Genomic DNA, 22094 nt, shown 5'->3' with positions numbered 1-22094 from the left:
CAATCACCTGACTAATCAAACAGTTAGTGCTTATTTGTGACCACATGGAGAAGATGGAAATTTTTTCTCTTGTAAAGCACTTTGAGCTGCATTTTATGATATGAAAGGTGCTATATAAATAAAGTTTATTATTAAATAAAAACGCAGTCGCAGTGATCTAGTGCACCAGTATGTGCCTGGTACACTGCACACAGACGGATTCAACCATTTATGCATACAAAACAACAAACAACAGTAGACTGACATTTACAATAAATAAATTTAACTACACCGGTCTTGCTGAGACCGACAGCGAGGGGGAATCATCTGTGAGCAGGCAATGAGAGCTCTGAGAAGCAGATAGACATCAACGCATTTCTGAGTGCAAACACTCCACTAGAAAAACTGCATAAACCCCCAATTAGGTGCATCTCTCAATAAACATGCAATTAATGTCAGGTCACTCCTGTCTGCGACAAGGCCTCAGCAGGACTGTGTGCCGTGGCCGTTGGTGCACAGAATTAAAATGTAAAGTCAGCTGAGAGCAGGTCCATGGCCATGTGGCGCAGACAATTATGTTTCGTATCTTTTATTTGTCGCACAAGGAAAATCAGTTACATCAGATTTGAAAGTGTCCACGCTGACCTGGTGCACCTTGCTGCTGTAAATTACTGTTCAGGTGAGGATAGCATTACAAAATGGCTGTTGGACTTTGAGGTGGATTTAACCATGCAGTCCACTCAGGTAATGCATAACAAGGAACCCTCAAAGGCTTGATGCCCAATGCAGCCCATTAAACCCAACATTATAATCACATATCTGTGATCTCACACCCTAAAGGGTGAACCTGCACTGCCCACATTGTGGCACTGGCAAGCTGCATTGGCCAAGCACAGTTTTCCCAAAGTTGACAAAATCTCGTGGGAGTTGAGAAAAGGGATTTTAAGCACTGTCCAAGTGAAACTGCGCAGTGCTTCTAAAGGACAGCGTAATGGAGAAAGGGTCAGACCTCGCAGTAAAACTCCCACCTGAGCCACGCAAATGAAACACTATCTGATGGGGTTTGAAACTCCCAGGACCTGGATTTCTACTCCAGACCTGTGGACCTGGATATAGACATCTCACCAAATACTGCTGTGCTGGCTCAGCTGAGAGATTTAGGGACACAGCTCATGTCAGTCACGAAAAGTGGCAAAAGACCGAGTGAGACCAGTTTGAGAGCAGAGAAATTAGAAAACCGAAAATTTTAATTAAAAAATGAACACTAAACACTGGCTCAGCGGCAGACACACAGCACATGCAGAACGATAAACAGCCAACGTGTTCCAACATTGAGAGCAGTTACGGAGAAACTGACAACATATGACAACCCTCGTGCAGCCAAAAAGAAACCAGATATCAACCAGCACACAAATTTCTTGAGGCTGTTAGGGTTTTTGACCCCAAGCAAGTCTGTACATTCGACTTTCCAAAACTCCCTCTGGACTCAATTACAGGATTTCACGAGAACTCTTCTTCCGAAACTGTCAATTACAAATGATCCGCACAGGAAAGAAGCTCTGCTAGGCTGCTGAGGGGGGGCTGGGGCACAGCCAAGGAAATCTTTCTAAATATTGCACAGATAGCAAAAATGATACTCGGTCATTCTAACCAACTCTGTTGAAGCAGAAAGGTGCATCTTTTCATACGGAGAAGTTCAAGCGATGAACTTGTCAAGCAAGTTCAAGTCAAGCAATGACTGAGCATACCGTTAACAAAATTGACCATGATTAAATTCATTTAATTAAGTTCATTTAATCACGATTAACTTTGTTTAAACCCTACATTTGTCTTTCATGTCCGTTCGATGCTTGAATCTATTTCATTTTGTTCTTTAGCCCTGCTGAATTTCATTACTATAAATAGCCTCCAATTAATCTTTTTTGATTTTTTTTTTTTGTGTCGATGAGATAAGAGCAAGCTACTTCCCACAGGTTAACAATCACACACATTGTACCGCATGATAAAAGCATGCTACTGCTGTATCTGTGGTTCTGATAACTACACTTGATTACAGCATGTCAGTGTGGGAACATCTCCTTAAGCGGGATTTGACTTAACAACGCGGTTGACTGGGGAGATGTCATGTGCAATCAAAAAAGCCTCTACTGACCCCTTGCTGAGGGATGACTGAAACACAGGTGAGAAAAAAATGGTGACCCTAGTTAGAATGCAAACGAAAAAATGAACTCTTGGTGAAAGAGATTCGGTGTGTAGAGAGGTGAAGCAAAGGTGTGCTGGTTGATGCAATTTTTATTTGTTCCACCATATTGCAATCCTCAGTCTCGCTCTGTGCACTATTGGAAATCTTATGCGATGCTGACATTGAAAGATTGGCCTCCAAAAGAAAACAATGACCATTGTGCACTTGTTGCTGTGTCTGGTCCCAGCGGCTGGTCAATAAGTCTGCAGGGATGGGGAAAACATTTTTTTTTGCTGACCCCAGGAACCGACACCGATCCATCACCACGACAGTGAAGATGTGGGGGTGGGGGGGGGGGTGCTCGGTACTCACAGTGCATGGTGACCTCAATGAGGCAGTTCTCCTCGCCGACGTCATTGCTGGCCGTGCACCTGTAGACGCCTGAGCTCTCCTGTGTCAAATTCTGCAGGGTGACAATCTCAGGGTTCTTCAAATCTAGAAGCAAAAAAAAAAAGCAAAAACTACACTAGACTTCAGTCTGGAGACACTTTAACTGTTATGGTACTGCTACCACTTATACTCTCACTGCTACCATGTTGCAAATAATAGTTAAGAACCTACCGGACACAGAAAGAAATGATTGCTTTTTGCACAGCATACGTTTTGGTCGATGGAACTCGTGGGAGTGAAAGTGTGTTGATGGCTGGCGGAGGTTAAACCTGACTCAGGCTTCTTTGTTAAACTAGGCCTGTAATGGGCCCGTCACTCTGATACATTGCTCTTTGAGACTCCAAGCCGAGCAGATGAACTAACAACTGTTTATTTTGGGCCCAGAGAGCTACTATTGATCTTTGGAGCAGTTTGATTGAGGAGGGACACGCCGGATCCCGGAACAAGAGGGGTGCATCCCAAAGTCTAGAGGAGTGACGCATCGTCCGTTCATGTCGGGACGGGCACGTGACACTGTGTGTCCCACATGATCATTAGGGAAGGACGATAAATAATGTTGAATGCCAATACGTTTCACCGCCCGATGCAAACTAATTAGTCCGAACAGGTGTCGTTCCAGGGAGGTCATTAATTGTTAGGCTTCAGCTGGCTGTTTTCCATTGGCAGCATGATGGATCTGTTCAGACCCAGTTAAGAGAACTGAACGCCATGGCGCTGTGCTTCTGAGCTTTTCAGGGGTGAACTGGTCCAGCAGCCAACAGGCACACACACAGATAGACCAGGGCCCACATACACAGGGTTGGAGTTGTTGAATTGATGACATTTATTGTTTTTCATCAATTTTAATAGCAAAAAATATGAAATGTGTGATAACTCCAAGGGCTAGAATAAGGATTAGTATTAGGGTCAGAATTAGGTCTAGGGTGTGGAAAATGGCAAGCATTAAGGTAGAGGCAAAATTAGGGGTATTTTACAATCAAAACTTCAACCCTTGCCCTCTTTAGCTATCCACCATTAGCGCTTCTCACTATATTATCATAATCTGTTGTTCCTATTATAATGATATAATTACAGTAATGTAGCACTCCTTATGGTAACACTAGTGTAATGCTCTGTTTCACACGCGCTTGCGCACGGGCAGTCAGGTGACTCACCTATGCGCGCCTGAGCAGGCAGCTTCCCCACACTCTTGCCCTTGTCCAGCACCCTGTCCCACCGGTACTGGATGGGGTCTGAGCCGTCGGCCGACTTGCAGCTCAGCTTCACGCTGCTGCCCTCCAGGAGCCGGCCTTCCATCCAGCATCGGGGCTTTGAGGGCTTCACTGGGGGGGTCACACAGAGGGGGAGGGGTGGGGTAACATTAGGGCACACTGCGTTTATGCGTTTAACTCATGCTCTCATCCACAGTGACACTTTTACACAATTTACTCATAAGTAACTGACGATTAGCACCTTGCTCACGGGTGAGCACCCGCATGGTAATCCAACCTGCCAGCCCAGAGTTACAGGCCCCCTAACCATTATATCATACCGCCACACAAAGAGCATTGCAGAGTGTCACATGATGTTATATACCGACCTCCCCTCCCAAACAAAAATAAATAAACAAATTGCCAACTGCTCCTGCTGGGGATTCAGAAATGTTCATGACCAATAGAAATCACACAGAGACACCCCCCCCCCCCCCAAATAAAACCCTCTATCTGTAACTCCACCCATCGTCTCTGCTCCACCCTACAATCTCTGCACACCCTCTCGCCCTCCATGTTGGAGTGTAAATTGTGCTCCAGTGTAGCGGAGCAGATGCAGTTTAGGAGGCCTGAGAAGGCGGCAGCGCCTCCACAGTCAATCTCGCGGTTCTGTCAGGATTGGTTAGACATCTCTGCCACGGCGGCCGGTGGGTCCGCCGCCAAACCGCTATCTCCGCGCAGAAAAAGAGAAATGCAAATGTTCGTCTCTCGGAATCGAAAGTGTCACGGCAAAGCTGCGGGCAATTTGTAAAAATACAGCCGTTAACTCAGCGCAATGTCTTTATGGGCAGGAAGAGAGAAGGGGAGATTAAGAGTCCCTTCCATTAGAAAACCAATAACTGCATTAAACTAATCTCCCATGGCGCTTCAAGAGCTCGTCCCGTTTCAAGAGATGGATTCTACTTTGACAGCGATTCTACATCTCCCTTCTGACTTCTGAGAAGATTTGTGGTTATTTTTAAGGGGTGTGGGGTGGGGGGCGTTACATTTTCGTTCAAAGCGAGGCTGTTTCAAATAGGCTTTCGCCAAGTCGCCTTTGTGTCCAGGGAAGAATAAAACTCTTCCATCGCTCCAGACTCCACTGGTTGAAGCTGTATTTTCACCAATGAAGAAATTTAACAATTATCCTGAAGGCTTGATTGAAATGACTGAAAACAGATTGAAACTAAAAAAATCATTTTCAGAAGCATGTCTGGAGTTTGTTGTTCAATATTTATGACAGGCGAAGGGGTTTTGTCAGAATAAATAAATAAACAGCCTTTTGAAGAGCCAGGAGACACTGAGAAGTGTTTGGCCTTTAATTGTTAGGAGTTGGAGGTGTCCAAATTCCCTCTCTGGAGTGCAAACTATGGCGGTAATTCTCACCACCAGGCCTGAAGGCAGCGTTTGTGTGCGTGTTGATTTCCATTCCAGATCTGTAATTAGGTTTGATTGAGCTGTTAATTGAATACAGATCTGGATTCAGCTTCGCTAATCATGCATCTGCCATCGGACTTATTACACATGCGGATTCTGTCACAGGTACCTGGAGCAGTCAGGTGGATCACTGTAGTAAGACCATTGGTTTTTAGTGTAGTGACAAGCCCTGACATGACCTGACATCAAACCCTTATCCAGTGCCCCAAGGGGCCATGCATAACTGGCCATAGTGTCACCCTGGGAAGAAGAGTTTCTACTGGCAGGGATGCCTCTACTTATGGCGCAACAGCGACTCCCCCTGGTGAGTTTGGCGCATGCGGTCTAGTTGGGCCTGCAGGTTTCCTGTGCCAGCTCAGCAAAAAAAGAGTCATTTTATTGCTGGGCCCTAAAGAGAATTAATTTACCAATTAAAAATTAACCAGTTAAGCTTAACTGAGACAAATGTATGAAAACTGTCCACGGAACAGATATTAACAAAAAATATGTTGGGCAAAAAACTTTTTTTTATTTTTATGAACCTCCAACAGCACATTTCTTTTAGGAATATAAAAGGAATTTAAAGCAGATTAAGTGTAGAGATGTCAAATATAGATCAGTATTCAATTTCATGCAACAGCTCAGTAAAAGCTAATTAACCAAGCTCTCATCTGGAAAAGAAGAAGCTCATATGGTGTGCCTCCAGGTCCAGGGCAGTGAAACACCCTGTATATCACAAGAAAAGTCTTCTAAAAAGAGTGGCTCTTCACTGGAACGGCCTGTCATTTAAGTTTTAAACCAGCCCTGTCCCATATTTTTATCTCCCCCCTACCCAACCTAGGGATGCCAGTCTGTCAGTCCTCAAGAGGGGCACCCTGCTAATTAGAGCCCTGCTAACTGAAACCATGCTAATTAAAGCCCTGCTAACTGAAACCATGCTGAATAAAGCCCTGCTAACTGAAACCATGCTAATTAAAGCCCTGCTAACTGAAACCATGCTAATTAAAGCCCTGCTAACTGAAACCATGCTAAATAAAGCCCTGCTAACTGAAACCATGCTGAATGAGCCTGCTAACTGAAACCATGCTAAATAAAGCCCTGCTAACTGAAACCATGCTAATTAGAGCCCTGCTAACTGAAACCATGCTAAACAGAGCCCTGCTAACTGAAACCATGCTAAATAGAGCCCTGCTAACTGAAACCATGCTAATTAAAGCCCTGCTAACTGAAACCATGCTAATTAGAGCCCTGCTAACTGAAACCATGCTAAATAAAGCCCTGCTAACTGAAACCATGCTAATTAAAGCCCTGCTAACTGAAACCATGCTAAATAAAGCCCTGCTAACTAAACCCCCCACCCCCCATTATTGAATTACCCCATAGCGTTCCTATCCACAGCCAGACATTGTCATTATTTGACTTTATTTGGCTGTGGGGCGTGTCACTGCAGCACAGACTAGTGGACATACAAAGGCCAGAATATGGCTATTATATTAATACCTAGGTGTTCAAACTCGGTCCTGGGGACCCTCTGTGCATACTGGCTTTCGTTCCATCCACAATTGCAATTCCAGAATTTTAACAAGCTGTTCATTTTTCTTAATTAGGTGCTTTTCATGTTTAGAGGGATTATTTACGCTCTTAAGTCACATTATGTCAGAAGCTAATGCATGCTGTTCACATTGTGCTATACTGCGAACAACTGCACAAAAAGAGGTAACAAATTTTAAACCGAACAAGGAGAATCAATAGTCTCCTAATTAGGTGGTTTTACAAGTATTTAACAAAATCATAATTTCTTTCTTTCTTAACCTTATTAACACAATGCAAGTTTCATTCATTATCATTTGCTATGTCTTTGCATTCTTCATTATCTACCAAATGGCTAGTTTTAGTGGCCTTGTGTCCACGCCTTCAGCAATTAGGAGCCTACTGATCCATGCCAGTCTTTACAAATAACTTTGTAACCTCTAGTTATGCATTTGTTAGTAATTTAGCGCAATACACAGATTGTAGACATGGGATTTTTATTCTTCATGACATGCATAGCTATTTCTGACATTATGTGGCTTAAGAGGGTAAATAATCCCTCTAAACATGAAACACACCTAATTAAGAAAAGTTAATAGCTTGTTAAAATTCTGGAATTGCATTTGTGGTTCGAATGAAAACAAGTATACACAGAGATTCCCCAGGACCGAGTTTGAATACCTAGGTGTTAAGATTTTAGCTCAATATCAACACCAAAATTAATTCCAAATTAAACCACTGTTAAAAAAATATTGAAATATAAGCACATTTACCTTGAACAATATCAGAAAAAACTGACCTCCCATCTCACAACAGACAATCCATGTATTTGCATAAGCCACACCTACTTAAAACTACATAAACCACACTTACCCAGAACTACATAAGCCACACCTACCCAGAACGACATAAGTTACATCTCCCCAGAACTACATAAGCAACATCTCCCCAGAACCAGAGAAACCACATCTCCTCAGAACTACAGAAGCCACATCTCCCCAGAACTACATAAGCAACATCTCCCCAGAACTACATAAGCAACATCTCCCCAGAACTACATAAGCAACATCTCCTCAGAACTGCAGAAGCCACACCTACCCAGCACGATGAGGTCGACTGTGCTCCAGTGGTACTTGCCCCCGGTCTTCACCTTGCAGCTGTACTCCCCAGAGTCAGTCAGCATGAGGTCGCCGATGAGCAGGGAGGCGTCGCCCTTCAGGTAGTCCCCCGCAAAGGAAAGCCGACTCTGCTGGTTCTCGTTGGGGTCGTACACTTTACCCCCAAAGTATGTGATCACCTGACAGATGGGCACAGTTAGAAAATCTAACCAAACGCCACTAAAACGTCACTGTAGCATATCCCTTATGGGACTAAAGAGACACCCTTATAATCACTTACAGAGATAGAAGGTGAGGGTGAGGGAGAAAGAGAGAAAGGGAGAGCGAGAGAGGCAGAGAGAGAGAGAGAGAGAGAGACCTGTGCCCCTGGCCTTGCAGGGCCTGCTGTAGATGAGTGCTAAATGCTGGTGCCACACCACATTGTCTACCTGTGCCTGATTGCCCCTAGCGGTGTAATCATTGTGTGTGTGTGCGCGTGCATGCATGCACGTGTGTGTTTGTGCGTGTGTGAGACACTCTGTCAGTACGTATGTGTCCTTGAATTTGTGTGTGTGCGTATGTGTGAAATCTGTGTGTGTGCATGCGTGTGTCTGTGTGTGTGTGTTTGTGGATGGTACATGGCCAGTGTCACAAGAGTAGGGAATTTCATGAATAGAAAACATTATAGTCATTGGAGAACCACTGGAGACCATTTGTCAATTAATTAACCGAATTTCAGACAAAAAATTAGGGGTATCCATCTCAACTCACCACTTTTGCAAAAGAGAGACAGAGGGAAAGAGAAGGGTGAGAGAGAGATACAGAGAGAGAGAGGTGGGTGAAAGAGAGATACAGAGAGATAGAGGAAGGGAGAGAGAGACAGAGAGAAAGAGAAGGGTGAGAGAAAGATACAGAGACAGAGAGAGAGAGGGATGAGAGAGAGAGGCAGGCCTCCTCACCACTCTCTGCTTTGAGTTGGGTTTCTGCAGGAGCCACTCGATGTCCAGTGTCTGGGATTCGGGACCCCAGAACTGATGGTGGCAGGGCAGGGTTGCGTTGTCCCCCACCACCCTCTTCATCTCCGTCTGCGCCCAGGCCGCCAGCAGGCTCAGCAGGACTGCATGAGAGAAGCACACACAAGCAGAGCGGTTACAGGCAGCAGCTCCCGAGCTCAGCAGCGCCCCCTACATGGCTCAAAGGGCACTGTCAGTCAGAGGTGGCAGCTCGGAGGGGTTAGAAAGAGGCGTTGGGCGGAATTCACCGTGAATTCAAACCCATGCAGTGGCAGATCTATGAAATTTATCATGGGGTGGTGAAGGGGTTTTTCTGGGGGGGGGGGGGGGCGGGTTCTGACACCCAAAGAAAAGATCAGTTCTGGTGACTCCTGAAGGTTGATCAGCCAGCCTCTATGTAAATTGGTGAATTAATAAAGGACACACAACACAAGCATCACAAATATGAATCTTAAATATGCACATCCTCAATCTCTCCATTTAATGTCTGTGTACTGTATGTGTACCATCCATATAGTCTCGTGAACACTAAAAAAACTAACTTCAGTGAAACAACATTGTCACACTTTGTTTCTCCTAGCATTTGGCAATGGGTACTGTTAAATGCTTAGGCCTATATGGAAAGCTCTCTGTTTGCAGCCTTGCCCCCCACCCCAAAACCAAATGGAAAGCTTTTCTCAGCAGTAAGCCCCACTCCTATTGGTATTCCTGATCATTACTTTTTAATGGCGGACTGGCAGAGTCATTCGTCTTCCCTCTGGCCGATATTGGTTTGGAAGTCACAGGCGTACCCTGCAAGTTTGGGGGGGCTGGGGCCTTGGGGCCCGTCTGACTGTCTTTGGGACAGGTCCCTAATTGCTTATGGAAGACACGTTGAGGTGTTGAGGCTGAGTCTGTGGCAGAATCTGACATCACCCCCCCCCCCCACCACATTGCCCACCCCCCTGCTTCCCGGGGGGAACTTATCGAGCTGGAAGGTGTGGGTGATAATGGACCTCGTCTCTCGTGGCGCGGAAGTCACACCAGCGAGATCCCTGCATGAAGGCGATATCAAAAGCAAGCAGGGGGAGCGGACTATCAAATCGGCATTTATCCCACTCATGTTATAGGAGCTAGATGCTATTCACCAAAATGGAGAATGTGTGGACAGCATATGGATTTTTATTACGTGGATGAAGCCCATCAATAATAAAATATGTCTGAGCCTATGAGCCACAATACATTTAAACAAAACAGCCGGAGGAGAATAAACCCTGTTTTAAAAATAAGGAACTCTCCTCACAGTTTACACACGGTGTATTTTCCAACAAAAGAAATCAAATTATGCATCATAAATTTGAACACTTTACAACTGTTGCCGAAAGCTCTAATACATTTTGATTGTGAATTATCATAAGAATGTTTGATGAGAACAGCTCATTCAAGCCATTTTGTTTCATCGCTCCACCTGCAGTTGAAATGGTAACCAGCACTGTGCCACAGCCTGGACTTCAGCCGCCTGACCTTGCAGTGACAGTATTAATGCTGGATGTCCTGCAGCCCTGGCTAACGCACACCAGTGGTTTGGGGAAAGGGGCTTTATGGGTGATGGTGCAGATGGCCAAAATTAGCCTGTCTGCGTGGCCCTTTGTTTTGGTTGTCCTGGTCGTACCAGGACAGGCCAAACTGGCCCTTCTGAAAGGAACTGGCACAGAGACACAACGGGATCCCCCCCTTCCGCCCCCTCATAACAGGATTGATGGCAAAAAGACGCACGGGACCCCGGACTGAACGCGCGTGTGCCCCCCTCTTTGTGACCGGCCCCCCTCTTATCTTCTCTACCATATCCATCCCTCTGGTTCAGTTTTTAAAAATATAATCTTCTTTTCCTGCTAACGACGGTTTCAGAACAGCAAGATTACAGAATTAGGCGAAGGGATCTGCTACCGCTGAGACGTGTGTGTGTGTGTGTGTGAGTGTGTGTGCACACAGAAGGAAGGGTCAGCTCTAGATATCAGACATTGAAAGTCACGAGCCTTGTGCTGCAACAGCAAAGTGGTCACCCTCCTTACGAAAGAGCCGTCCGATTCGTTCGTTCGGGCTATTTTTATCCCCCCCAGAGGGGTGCGGGGAGCGAGGAGAACACAATGTTAAGGAGAGACCTGCGCTCAGAGTTTCATGAGCAGGGAGAGGGTGATAAGGTAGCTATGTTAATGGCCACGGTGCTCCGTCTAGCTCTCCGCTACTCAACCCCACTCTTTTTCCCGCTCTCCCTCCCTCTGGTTCGTAATCAACAGCCGCCTGACGTTCTTTTTTTGGCCGAGCCTAAACTCTGGGCCCGTCTGGGAGGCGGGACGCGGGGCCGGGATGATAATTAACAAAAGCGGCTGAATCGGCTTGGCAGAGAGGAGCCGGAGCCAGAGCCGCAGCCCCGGAGCAAGCACCAGTTTCTAAGGCAAAGCCCTAGAGGGAGTCGTGCTCCAGTAAACCCGCCTCCCCTCCGACTCCCGCGGTCTTGCTACAGTGCAGCCGGCGGGACGCCCTGCACATCGCTGGAGTCCAGCTGCGCCCCCTGCAGTCAGCATACTGTCCCGACTCGGGGCCCTGCCACGGCGAAAACACCTGACCTACCAACCCCCACAGCTAGAGAGCTAAAAAAACAGACAAAAACAGGGGAAGAAGTCTTGCTCTTTTTCTACTCCTCTAATTCCCAATCTCTTTCTTCGAGATCATGGAAATTTCCCAGCATGCCCTACGGACGGCAGACACAATAAGTTGATGATAATCTCCCACGAGCCGAGGGGGAGAAGCTTCACAGGAGAGCAGGGGCGCGCGATCTTTATCGGCTCGCCGTGTCTGGGCGCTCGTAAATAAGCGTTCTCATTGGACGCGGCCACGTACCGGAGCCCGCGGAGCGCGCCGGCCGATCTGCATAATGGCAGCACACAGCCCGCGGTTACGGCGGCGGTAAATCAGCCGGGGGACGCGCCGCGCCGGTGAGCCGGGGGCGGCTGAAATACGGCGCTCATTACACCGCCACAGTTCCGTAGCGGGAACGAGAGCAACCGGGACGCCGCGCGGCCGGCCCTGACGCGCAGGGGACATTACTCGCCTGCACCGGCCGGCTTAAAACCCAACATCTTAAATCCTCTGACAGTCCCATCGCAAGCACAAGAGAGAGAGAGAGAGAGAGAGAGAGAGAGAGAGAGAGAGAGAGAGAGAGAGAGAGAGAGAGAGAGAGAGGGAGAGAGACAGAGAGAGAGAGAGAGACAGAGAGAGAGAGAGAGAGAGAGAGACAGAGGGAGGAGTGCATTGCTCAAAACGCCCTGGGCCATGGTGATAAACATTTCTCCCGGTGCAAGACTGGGTTTCCATTTGCGATGGGGGGAGAGGACGAGGTGTGGTGGTGGGGGAGGTGGAGGGGGAGGGGGGAAGCACATGGAAAAATCATCAGATCGTCACCACTGCTCTCGTGCAGTGGATTTTCTTAGACGAGCAGAAAAAAACAAAACTCACAGAAATATTCAGAGGCTAAGCTCTAAATGCGGCACAGAGGTTTACAAAATGTCTCCGAAATTAAATTTACCCAACAGAGTGCGTTTGTGAATTCAAACTGCAGTTTGGTAAAATTTTTGCTCACACCTCTCACCGAGAGAGAAGAATTTTCAAGGACAGAAAAGAGATCCTTTTTCCTTCATTATATCCACTGGGCTTATGGGGTCTCTTTGCGGAGCTGAGATCCCTCATTTTATCTTTAAAGATTGCTCAGACAGAAGACTGACAGTGAAATAACACCATGAAATCCCCTGCCGCTCAGATCTGTAGGTCATACCGTGTCCCTGTCCTTCAGTGCCAGCTTTGAACACACTCAGAGTGAAACCGCCAGGCTGCTCTGAACACTCTCAGAGTGAAACCGCCAGGCTGCTCTGAACACTCTCAGAGTAAAACCGCCATGCTGCTCTGAACACACTCAGAGTGAAACCGCCAGGCTGCTCTGAACACACTCAGAGTGAAACCGCCAGGCTGCTCTGAACACTCTCAGAGTAAAACCGCCATGCTGCTCTGAACACACTCAGAGTGAAACCGCCAGGCTGCTCTGAACACTCTCAGAGTAAAATCGCCATGCTGCTCTGAACACACTCAGAGTAAAACCGCCAGGCTGCTCTGAACACACTCAGAGTAAAACCGCCAGGCTGCTCTGAACACTCTCAGAGTGAAACCGCCAGGCTGCTCTGAACACACTCAGAGTGAAACCGCCAGGCTGCTCTGAACACTCTCAGAGTGAAACCGCCATGCTGCTCTGAACACACTCAGAGTGAAACGGCAGGCTGCTCTGAACACACTCAGAGTGAAACCGCCAGGCTGCTCTGAACACACTCAGAGTAAAACCGCCATGCTGCTCTGAACACACTCAGAGTGAAACCGCCAGGCTGCTCTGAACACACTCAGAGTGAAACCGCCATGCTGCTCTGAACACACTCAGAGTAAAACCGCCAGGCTGCTCTGAACACTCTCAGAGTGAAACCGCCAGGCTGCTCTGACACAGAGTAACGCCATGCTGCTCTGAACACTCTCAGAGTAAAACCGCCAGGCTGCTCTGAACACTCTCAGAGTAAAACCGCCAGGCTGCTCTGAACACTCTCAGAGTAAAACCGCCAGGCTGCTCTGAACACACTCAGAGTGAAAACGCCATGCCGACCTGCCCTCTGCACACGTGGCACTCCTGCTCTGTCTGGGGTTTAATTTGGGACTGGAGGCAGCCCTCTGAAGGCTTGTAATCCTCCCGCTGCTGGGCCTGGCGACAGAGACACACCCCCCGGCCCTCACCCCTGCCCCGCCCCTTGCAGATGAGGAATTTTCTTCTTGGCCACTTCCTGTGCTATTAAAAATCAGGGCCACTTCCAGCATAGAGAGAAGACTTGAGAGGAACTCTCCTTAATTCAAAGGTCATATTCTGGAAGTGATCAAGCTAAAGTAAGACCCACAGAAACGGGGGGTGGGACAGAGCACATTGGTGAGCTTGGGGTGGGGGGAGGGTGGGTTCAGGTATAGCGTAGCAGCGCAGTGTTGTAGGATATAGTGTTGTAGGTTGTAGTGTGGAACGGCAATAGTAGGGTGTAGTGTCATACAGTCATAAATTGCAGGGTGTAACGTCAGTCACACTACCTTCAGCCACGCCCCCTTCTCTCCCACCACCTTCAGCCACGCCCACTTCCCTCCCACCACCTTCAGCCACGCCCCCTTCCCTCCCACCACCTTCAGCCGCACCCACTTCTCTCCCGCCACCTTTATGAAGTCCACATTAAATTTTCACAAAACAAATGACTCTGCCAGACGGACACACAGAGGTGAACGTGCCTCTCCCAGACTGACAGACAGGGGCGAGCACACAGTCGTCCAGTCTGGCACTCACTAGGTCTTAATTAAAACCCAGTTAATCTTTTGGAATGAAAGGGCTGTTATAAATTGTAAATTTTAATTACAGGAGAACATCACACACTTCTGAGACTGTTATGACACATTCGCATATTCAGAGCCTTCGTCGTCTGTAATCCCTTTTAAACCCGGGCCGTGTTAACACCTTTATTTGGTGGGGAAGCACCATGTAATGGACTTTGTTGTCGTGCTTTAAACCCACAATCGCAAAATGTCAAGCAGTCTGTTTGGCTGAAGATAAAAAACTGTCCCAGTTGCATTATGGGAAGAGAAAAGGAGAGCACTGTGTTGTCCAAATCAAAGCAATATGTGGCTGTGCTCTCCCTGGCCTGCAGTGCCAGCCCTGTGTGGGGACAGATCTGCTCTGCTGCTCCTGCTGTCCAATTAAAGCTAAAGTTCTCGCAATGTTGATCCAACACTTCTGTGAGCGCAGCTACAATGTTATTCCAACATTTCAGCGGCTGGACCTTTCTAAGATTCCCTGTCTGAGCTGGTGTTTCCACTTGGAACGGCAAAAGATCAAAAACATGACTCTCTCTCTGTGTCTGCGCAAACTAGGGGTGTGTGTGTGTATGAGACCATGTGTGTGTGTGCACAGACTGGGGCTGTGTGTGTATGAGACTGTGTGTGTGTGTGTGCGCGCGAGCTGGGTGTGTGTGCGTGTGTGTTTGCAGACTGCGGGTGTGTGTGTGTGGGTGCGTGAGTGTGCAAATATGTGTGGACATGTACATAAAAGGGTGTGTGTGTGTGTGTGTGTGTATGGGACCTTGGGAGTGTGTGACACGGGGAGGTTGGGGGATTGGTAGGAGATTTTAACCCCCACTCCCTCCCTCCCTCCCTCCCATCCTGGGAGCAGGCAAACTCCACTGCCCCCCACCCCCCGACCCCCCCACCCCCTCAGTGTCCCACATCCACAATGAAGCCATTTAAATTGTGGCAGGAAAAAAAAAAATATATATATATATATATAATGTTTGAAGGCAGCCACAGTCAGGACCGTGTTGATCACAGGGGAATGGGCTCCAGTGTATTTCAAAGAAAGGGTTCTTTGCCGATCCAAGAAAAACACTGGCATCTAGCTGGCCTTTAATTGGAACTGCATGTTGTGTGTGTGTGTGTGTCTGTGTGTGTGTGCGCATGCGTGCGTGGGTGGGTGAATGTGTGTGTTTCTGTGCATGTGTATGAAAAAAATATTTATAAAGAGTGGCTCAGCACTTTGTGATATTAAAAGAAAATGTTTAAATCTTGATGAGAAATTAGGATTGTTTTTATTTAAATACATTGGGATTTTTGCTTTTTTCTCTTTCTGAAAAAATATTTATTACTCTTCCTGAACGAAGTTACATTTTTTCCGACAATTCTGCAAAGCAGCCTGTTGTCCATCTAGCCTTTCCTTACTCTGAGTGGCATTAAGCTATTTTCACTGGCAGGGTTCTACAAATACAGAAAGGAAATATTTATCTCAGAAGGCTTACATTTCAGAGGGGAGATTGAAAGGGATCTAGCACATGAGCCACGCACCCACACACACACACACACACACGCACACACACACACACACGAGTCTGCAGACACACACACGTGCGTGCACACACACACATATACACACACACACACACACGAGCCTGCAGACACACACACGTGCGTACACACACACACATACACACCCACACACAAGACATCACAGCACACACCACACACACACACACACACACACAAACACACACGCGCACATACACACACACACGTGCATGCACACACACACACACACTCACAGTTCTGAGAAGGTCAGACTGAGCGCGTCCAAACCAAAGCAGGGGGCGGAGCCTCTGGGGCTGAACCAGCTGATGAATGACGCATTGTGCAGAAGAGCTCCACCTGAGCGCTGACTAAACTGTAGCAGATGGGGCAGAGACGAGCTTGTTAATAACAGGCCGGTTGCGGTGGGACAGCTGCAGCTTGGGTCAGCCAGCAACAGGGCGGGGCGATGGCCACGGAATGTTCCGGCCTGTTCTTTCGCAGCGAATTCTTTTTTCCGCCGGTTCGGTGGACACGGGGGCAGGGCTTGTTCCTGGAAACGGGCTGGGTTTTCCTGGGTGAGGGGTCTCTTACGCAACACCCCATAATGTCAGGAACTTGCGCTATACCTCCTCAACCATGTAGGTGGGAAAGGGGGAGGGGGGGTTGTGGGCCAGCCCAGGGTCACTGGAACCACCCCTGTTTTGTCAGATGAGAAACCTTTAAAATATTTCCCCCGATGCCTTCTCCCATATGCCCTACACAAGACTGATTTGTGGGACTATCCAGTGCTCTTCAGTGTTACCGACCCCAAACTTAAGTGTTGAAATGAGAGGCACACTGCCCACCCCCCCGCCTCCCCCCCAACCCCCCTGAAATTTATGTGCCCCAATCTTCTCCCGTGGACAGCAGCCGGTGAAGTCCCCTCGCTCTGTCAGAGCCGAATTCCAGCACGACCTCCGCAGATCAATACTTAATAAGCCTTTGTGCTGCCAGGCCCATTTTGCTGCAATCTGCAATTTTTTTATGTCCATTAGGTGGAAAATCCAGCTGACGAGGGGTATGGGGAGAGGAAGTGAAATGTGTCTTGGTCTTCCAGGGTCTCCTGATGGACGCCCGGTAACGCTGGGCAGCCGCGGGGAGCGTAAAATACTGCCTGCCCCTTAAGTATTGTTCTATTGGCTTTTATCGAACGGGGTGTGATCCTCCGGGGGCTTAAAGATGTGCCCCTGTCTCTCGTTTACGGCTCGAGGGAAGGCCATAAAAATATGAGTAAATAGGAAGGACAGTGGTGCGTAAAACATGACTAATTGAAAACGCTCCTGCGAGTCCATATTTCAGTCGGCTGTAAACCCGCGGCAGGGGCCGCCGTTAAAAGGATGCGCTCGGAACGTGCTAATGTCGCCGCTAACGCTATTAGCAGCGAGGGGCTTCGGCTGTGAACGGCCCTTCTCTCCTTCTCTCCACACTTCTTTAATTCACCTGCACCGGCACTACAGACAAAGTTTGTCACTGTCAGGAGCGTCTCCTCCTCCTCCTCCTCCTCCTCCTCCTTATCCAGCTAGTCCCAGGGCTAGGAGCACACTGTGGAGGACCCACCCTGTGTGGACCCTGGCCTGAATAAAACATGAGCACGGTCAGGTGACCCCAGGCTGGACTGAGAGCAGGGCTGTGTGTGGCTCACAGAGGCGTGGCAGTGAAGCATCAGGCCTGCGTGAGCGCGTGACACGCGGTCTCACTCCACAGCTGCGTGTGAACGACAGCAGAGCGCCCACGATGGTCCACGATAGGGTGCGTCTTCTGAAAAGTGCAGTGAGACTACTCGCCATTCCTCAGGATGGAAAACAGCTCTTCTCTGGGGTGCTGGGAGGGGGGGGGGGGGTCTTTCGGGAATCGGTCATATTCATCAACATTTACTGCGCATGGGCAGCGCCGGCACTTCATAAACAACATTACTGTTCAAATGACGGAATTTACAATCTGCCAACAACTGGATGATTCATCCAGCTCAGCACAACATCATATGTTGAAATTACATTTCAGGTTATGAAACAAGTGAAAATTCCAAACACATGTAGACAATTGGGGGGGGTTCAGTTAAACCACGGGAGCAGAGAAGTCGCCCTGCCTCTGCAGGCCTTCGGAGTGCATGACCGAACCGGGGTACGGTTAGATTTAGGGTGAGGGTGAGGGTGAGCGGGAGTCCAGCTTCCCCAGGCCTCAGCAACATGGATGCCAGCTGTAATTCTCAGAGCCGCGCTCTCCCCCTCGGGGCAGCTGTGCCGCAGTGCCTCCGAGGCCAAAGGGGGGTCCCCTCCAAGGGGCCCCAGTTCCCCAGCCCGTCTGCCTGCATCAGGGGCTCTCACGCCCGCACGTGACCAAGAGCAGGCCGCTTGGTCTCTGTGGATAAACAAGAGCGGCCCATGGTTTCTGCAATCCTCCCCCCCTCCCTTCGGTTTCTCCAGCGCTCGCTGCACCCCCTCCCCCCGTCCCCCCGCTCAGCCGGCCCGATAAGGAATGCGTGAGCAGCCACATCCGCGGCGGGGCGGAGACTGAGAGCAGATGAATGGGCCGCTGGGGAGGCGGGCGCGCCGGGGCCCGTATTTCACTCCCACAAGCCTGATTAAAGGGAGCGGGCGGGGCGGGGCAGGCGGCGGCCAAGGCTCCTGCTCGCGGCGGCGCGCCCCGGCCTCCGGCCCGGAAAAGGGGCGGAGCGCAGCGCAGCGCAGCGCTACGGCTTCCATCTTTCCGTCTCCTCCCCCGTTTCGTCCAGACCCATCAGAAACGATCCCGCTCAGCCGCCTCGTCCCGGACGCTCCAGCAGCGCTGATTCATATTTTCCTGCTGCGCACATGAACCTGATTAAATGAGATTCTGGCATAAAGGCGTTCAGGGGGATATGTCAGTTTGCATTGTGTTCATTCTCTGCGCGCAGACACGCACTGAACTCGCTGAGGGAGGAACGCTGTGCAGCGAAGTTTGAGGGAAGAGTTTGTGTTCAACCAGAAACACACAGAACAGAACAGAACAGAGTATACTGACTACCTGGCAAGAGTAATCATGCAACCTCACTTCTCAGATATCATACCTTAAATAATCTTGATGCAATGGGATCAAATTCATATCATAATCGTCCTATTTTATCTTGGCTGCAGATTACTGTTCTCATAGTACAGGATTTATCTATTTGGGACTATGCACACATACTGTACACACACACACACACACTCTCACACACACACACACACACACACTGCATGACACCTTTCTCAGGGATATTGTGCACACTGAATTTATCCATGCAGTTATGCAGTGGTTCATTTTCAAATCCACTTGATGTTTCCTTGGAAAATGTGAAACGAAGTAGCGAGCCTGTGTGTGAGGGAAGGAAAAGCTCGGAGCTCCTCCATCCTTCTTCAGCTGCACACAGCTGGAATACATTTTTTAAAGATCAGTACGTTTCTGGGCCAAAGGTAAAGGGAGCAGCGGTAAAAAACTAAATAAGCGTAATGAAAGGCGCAGAGCTCATTTTTAAATGTCGCGGCGGTTTCCATAGGGACGGGGCCGGGTTGGCCGTGCGTCCTTGTTTGCTGCCTCGCTCTGGCTCGCGCGCTCAGAGCTGAGAGCGCTTCGCGGGCGTGACTGATTACACTGCTGTTTTCAGCTGGCCGCGTCGGCCGTCCTGGGGCGCGCGTGGGGGGGGGCTCTACTTCCAGGGCCCGGGATCCGGGACGCACCGCCCTCGAGGCGGCCGATCCAGATTCGGCGCGGCGGCCCGTGCCAGGGTGTGACGCGCTCCGCCAAGGTCCCCGTGACATTGGCGCAGCCTTTACGGCCCTGCGCGGCCCTGAGGAACGCGGCTGCTGCGGAGACACGACCGCGCGGCTCCTGACTCCGCACGCCGGCACCACGACTCCGCACGCCGGCACCACGACTCCGCACGCCGGCACCACGACTCCGCACGCCGGCACCACGACTCCGCACGCCGGCACCGCGACGCATGAATAATGAAGGAGAACTTTCTCTTTTCCCTCGTGCATTAACATTCAAACTGTTGCTAGATTAATGGGAGGAAAATCTCATTGCCCTTAACAGGCTTTTCAGATTCCTGCAGCTGGGTTGATTTGTGCAGCTGGTTGTTCGACAGCTGGTTGTAGTGAGTTCGCTGCCAGCTGGGTGTGTGTTCAAGAACACAGCGGCGAGCACCGTTACAGGCAGAGCCGTGATTGGACACGTACACGAACAGATAATAGAGGCCCGATGTACAGAACCGCATGCCACGTACGCAGACACGACCCGGACGCACACGCACACGGCCCTACAGCAGCCACAAGAGCAGCGGACACTGCAGCGCAACCACGGCGCAGAGCAGGATCACACGGCAGGACCGATGACCCAACACACGGCGCGCAGAGCACACGCGATACACACGGCGCGCGTACACACAGCAACAGCGGATACACACGACGCGCGCATGCCGGCAGAGCACGCGCGATACGCACGCGGATGCTGCAGCACCCCTCAGTACGCGGACATCCCAGCAACACACCAAACGGGCCCTATCCACGTAGCAGCGCCGCTTCAAACTCCCGCACTCCAATTTCAAAGTGCCGAAAAAAAGAGAAAAGACTGGGGTGGAGAGGCGGCAGGAGAAAGCGCTCTTTTGCGAGGGGAAGCGAGCGGTGGTGAAAGGCGCGGGCCTGGGGAGCGTGCCCGTGTAAAAGCCTCAGGAGGGTAACCGTGTGGGAGAATTCCTGTGGGTTTACCTGCTGCGAGGCACACTATAAACTCTCACCGAACTTCCCACAACACACGCGTACCCTCGTTACTGCTCTCTGGCAGCCAACCCTGCCAGTGCCCCTCCGCCCCCCTCCCCCTGCTAGTCCACTCACTGCTACCTCGGCTCTTCAAATATTTCATATTTATCTACATATTTCCATACCTCTCCAGATTACTGGATTTGACCCTTGAGCAAAGGGTCAGCGGGAGGAAAAAAGACCTTGAAAATATCCTCCCCATCTTCCGTCCAATTTTGAATTAACAAAACATCGAGTGCCTTAATCTCGCATGTCGTTTGTTTTTTTTAAAGGATGATGGCATTTCGGGACGCCATTGCTTTGGAAACAGCGAGCACGCAGATCTCTCTCTCCCTCTCAGGGCGTATTATGTAAATGTGCACCTTTCCTCCCGTCGTTTAGATGAAGCTGCGGAGGCTGAGGCTGGCGCTCGCGGCGCTGCAGCGCTAATCAGTGCGGCGGCCCTTTCAGCCCTGAGAAACCCTGCCCGGGAGCGCTGAACACACGCGTTTATTTTTGGCTGCAGCGGAACGTAAAAAACCTTATTTAAGGTGAGGCGCGCTAAGTGCTCTGCCTTCCGTGCCCCACCTGTTTGGAAACGCTCTCTCCTTCTGATTAAAAAGGGCCACTTTGCGCACGCAGGCAGAGAACGGAGAAAGGGGGGGGGGAGGGGAGGATTTTTTTTCTCTTTCGCGGCCTTTTCGCGCGGTAAAGTTTGGCGCGGTTCTCGGAGTGGAGCTCCGTGCTTCCTGCTGACGCGGGGGCCGCGTGTGAAGACTAATGACGGGCCGGGGGGGCTTCGGATACGGCGGGGAGGCTCGGATGTGGCAGAGACGGTCCTCCCAGCGAAGAGTTCTGTGGTAAGGCATACATTCCGCCTGATACAGGAAGCATCGACTTCTTCCCCTCCCTCCCTCCCTCCCTCTCATCATCCATCTCCCCATTTTAACAAGCAAGCCAAAGCGAGAAAGCTCTAGCGTCCGACAAACACTGCGTCCCCTCATTAAAATGACTTCGGCCTCAAAGCGGTTTTCGCGTGTGTCAGAAAGAGGGAGCTTGGCTGACACAGCGAGCGTAACGTGTTAGCAAACGGCCTCATCCCAGATCTGCGCTCTCAGCCTGAAACCCATCTCAGCGCAGGCCTTCAGTGAGCTGATGGAGGACAGAGCCGAGGCTTCCGGAGAAGAGGCCGTTGATTAATGTTCCAGGCCGCTAGCCGCGGAACCGCTACCCGCCTGACCCATTTCGCTCCGAAGCTGGCAAACCGCAGCGCTGCATTGTGGGTATTTGTCGGGCCTCTCTGGCGAGAGAGGTTTTTTGGGCGCTGAGCGTGTGACGAGGTGGTGAACGGTTCACGGACGGCTGCCGACCCCGCCAGGACACGCGAAAGCCCGCCAGGACACGCGAAAGCCCGCCAGGACACGCGAAAGCCCGCCAGCGCAGTTCTGAAATGGGGAAGAAAAAAAATC

The 22094-nt window shown here is 49.8% G+C and overlaps 1 protein-coding gene across 2 annotated transcripts in view; it reads right to left on the bottom strand.

The window, feature by feature from the left end:
- The window catches only part of clmpb (CXADR like membrane protein b), a 126166-nt gene that overhangs the window by 5420 nt on the left and 98652 nt on the right, over positions 1-22094 (bottom strand). For both annotated transcript variants that reach the window (XM_064301860.1, XM_064301859.1), the window contains exons 2-5: positions 8843-9000; positions 7885-8083; positions 3766-3933; positions 2534-2656 (exon numbers count right to left, since the gene is read on the bottom strand). In XM_064301860.1, the coding sequence (XP_064157930.1) occupies positions 2534-2656; positions 3766-3933; positions 7885-8083; positions 8843-9000 (648 nt within the window). The remainder of the gene's footprint in view (positions 1-2533; positions 2657-3765; positions 3934-7884; positions 8084-8842; positions 9001-22094) is intronic.

Source organism: Anguilla rostrata, chromosome 12 (genome assembly GCF_018555375.3).
Source record: "Anguilla rostrata isolate EN2019 chromosome 12, ASM1855537v3, whole genome shotgun sequence".
Classification (NCBI taxonomy): domain Eukaryota; kingdom Metazoa; phylum Chordata; class Actinopteri; order Anguilliformes; family Anguillidae; genus Anguilla; species Anguilla rostrata.
The sequence above is the reverse complement of the archived record's forward strand: the minus strand, read 5'-3'. Positions and strand labels throughout refer to the sequence as shown.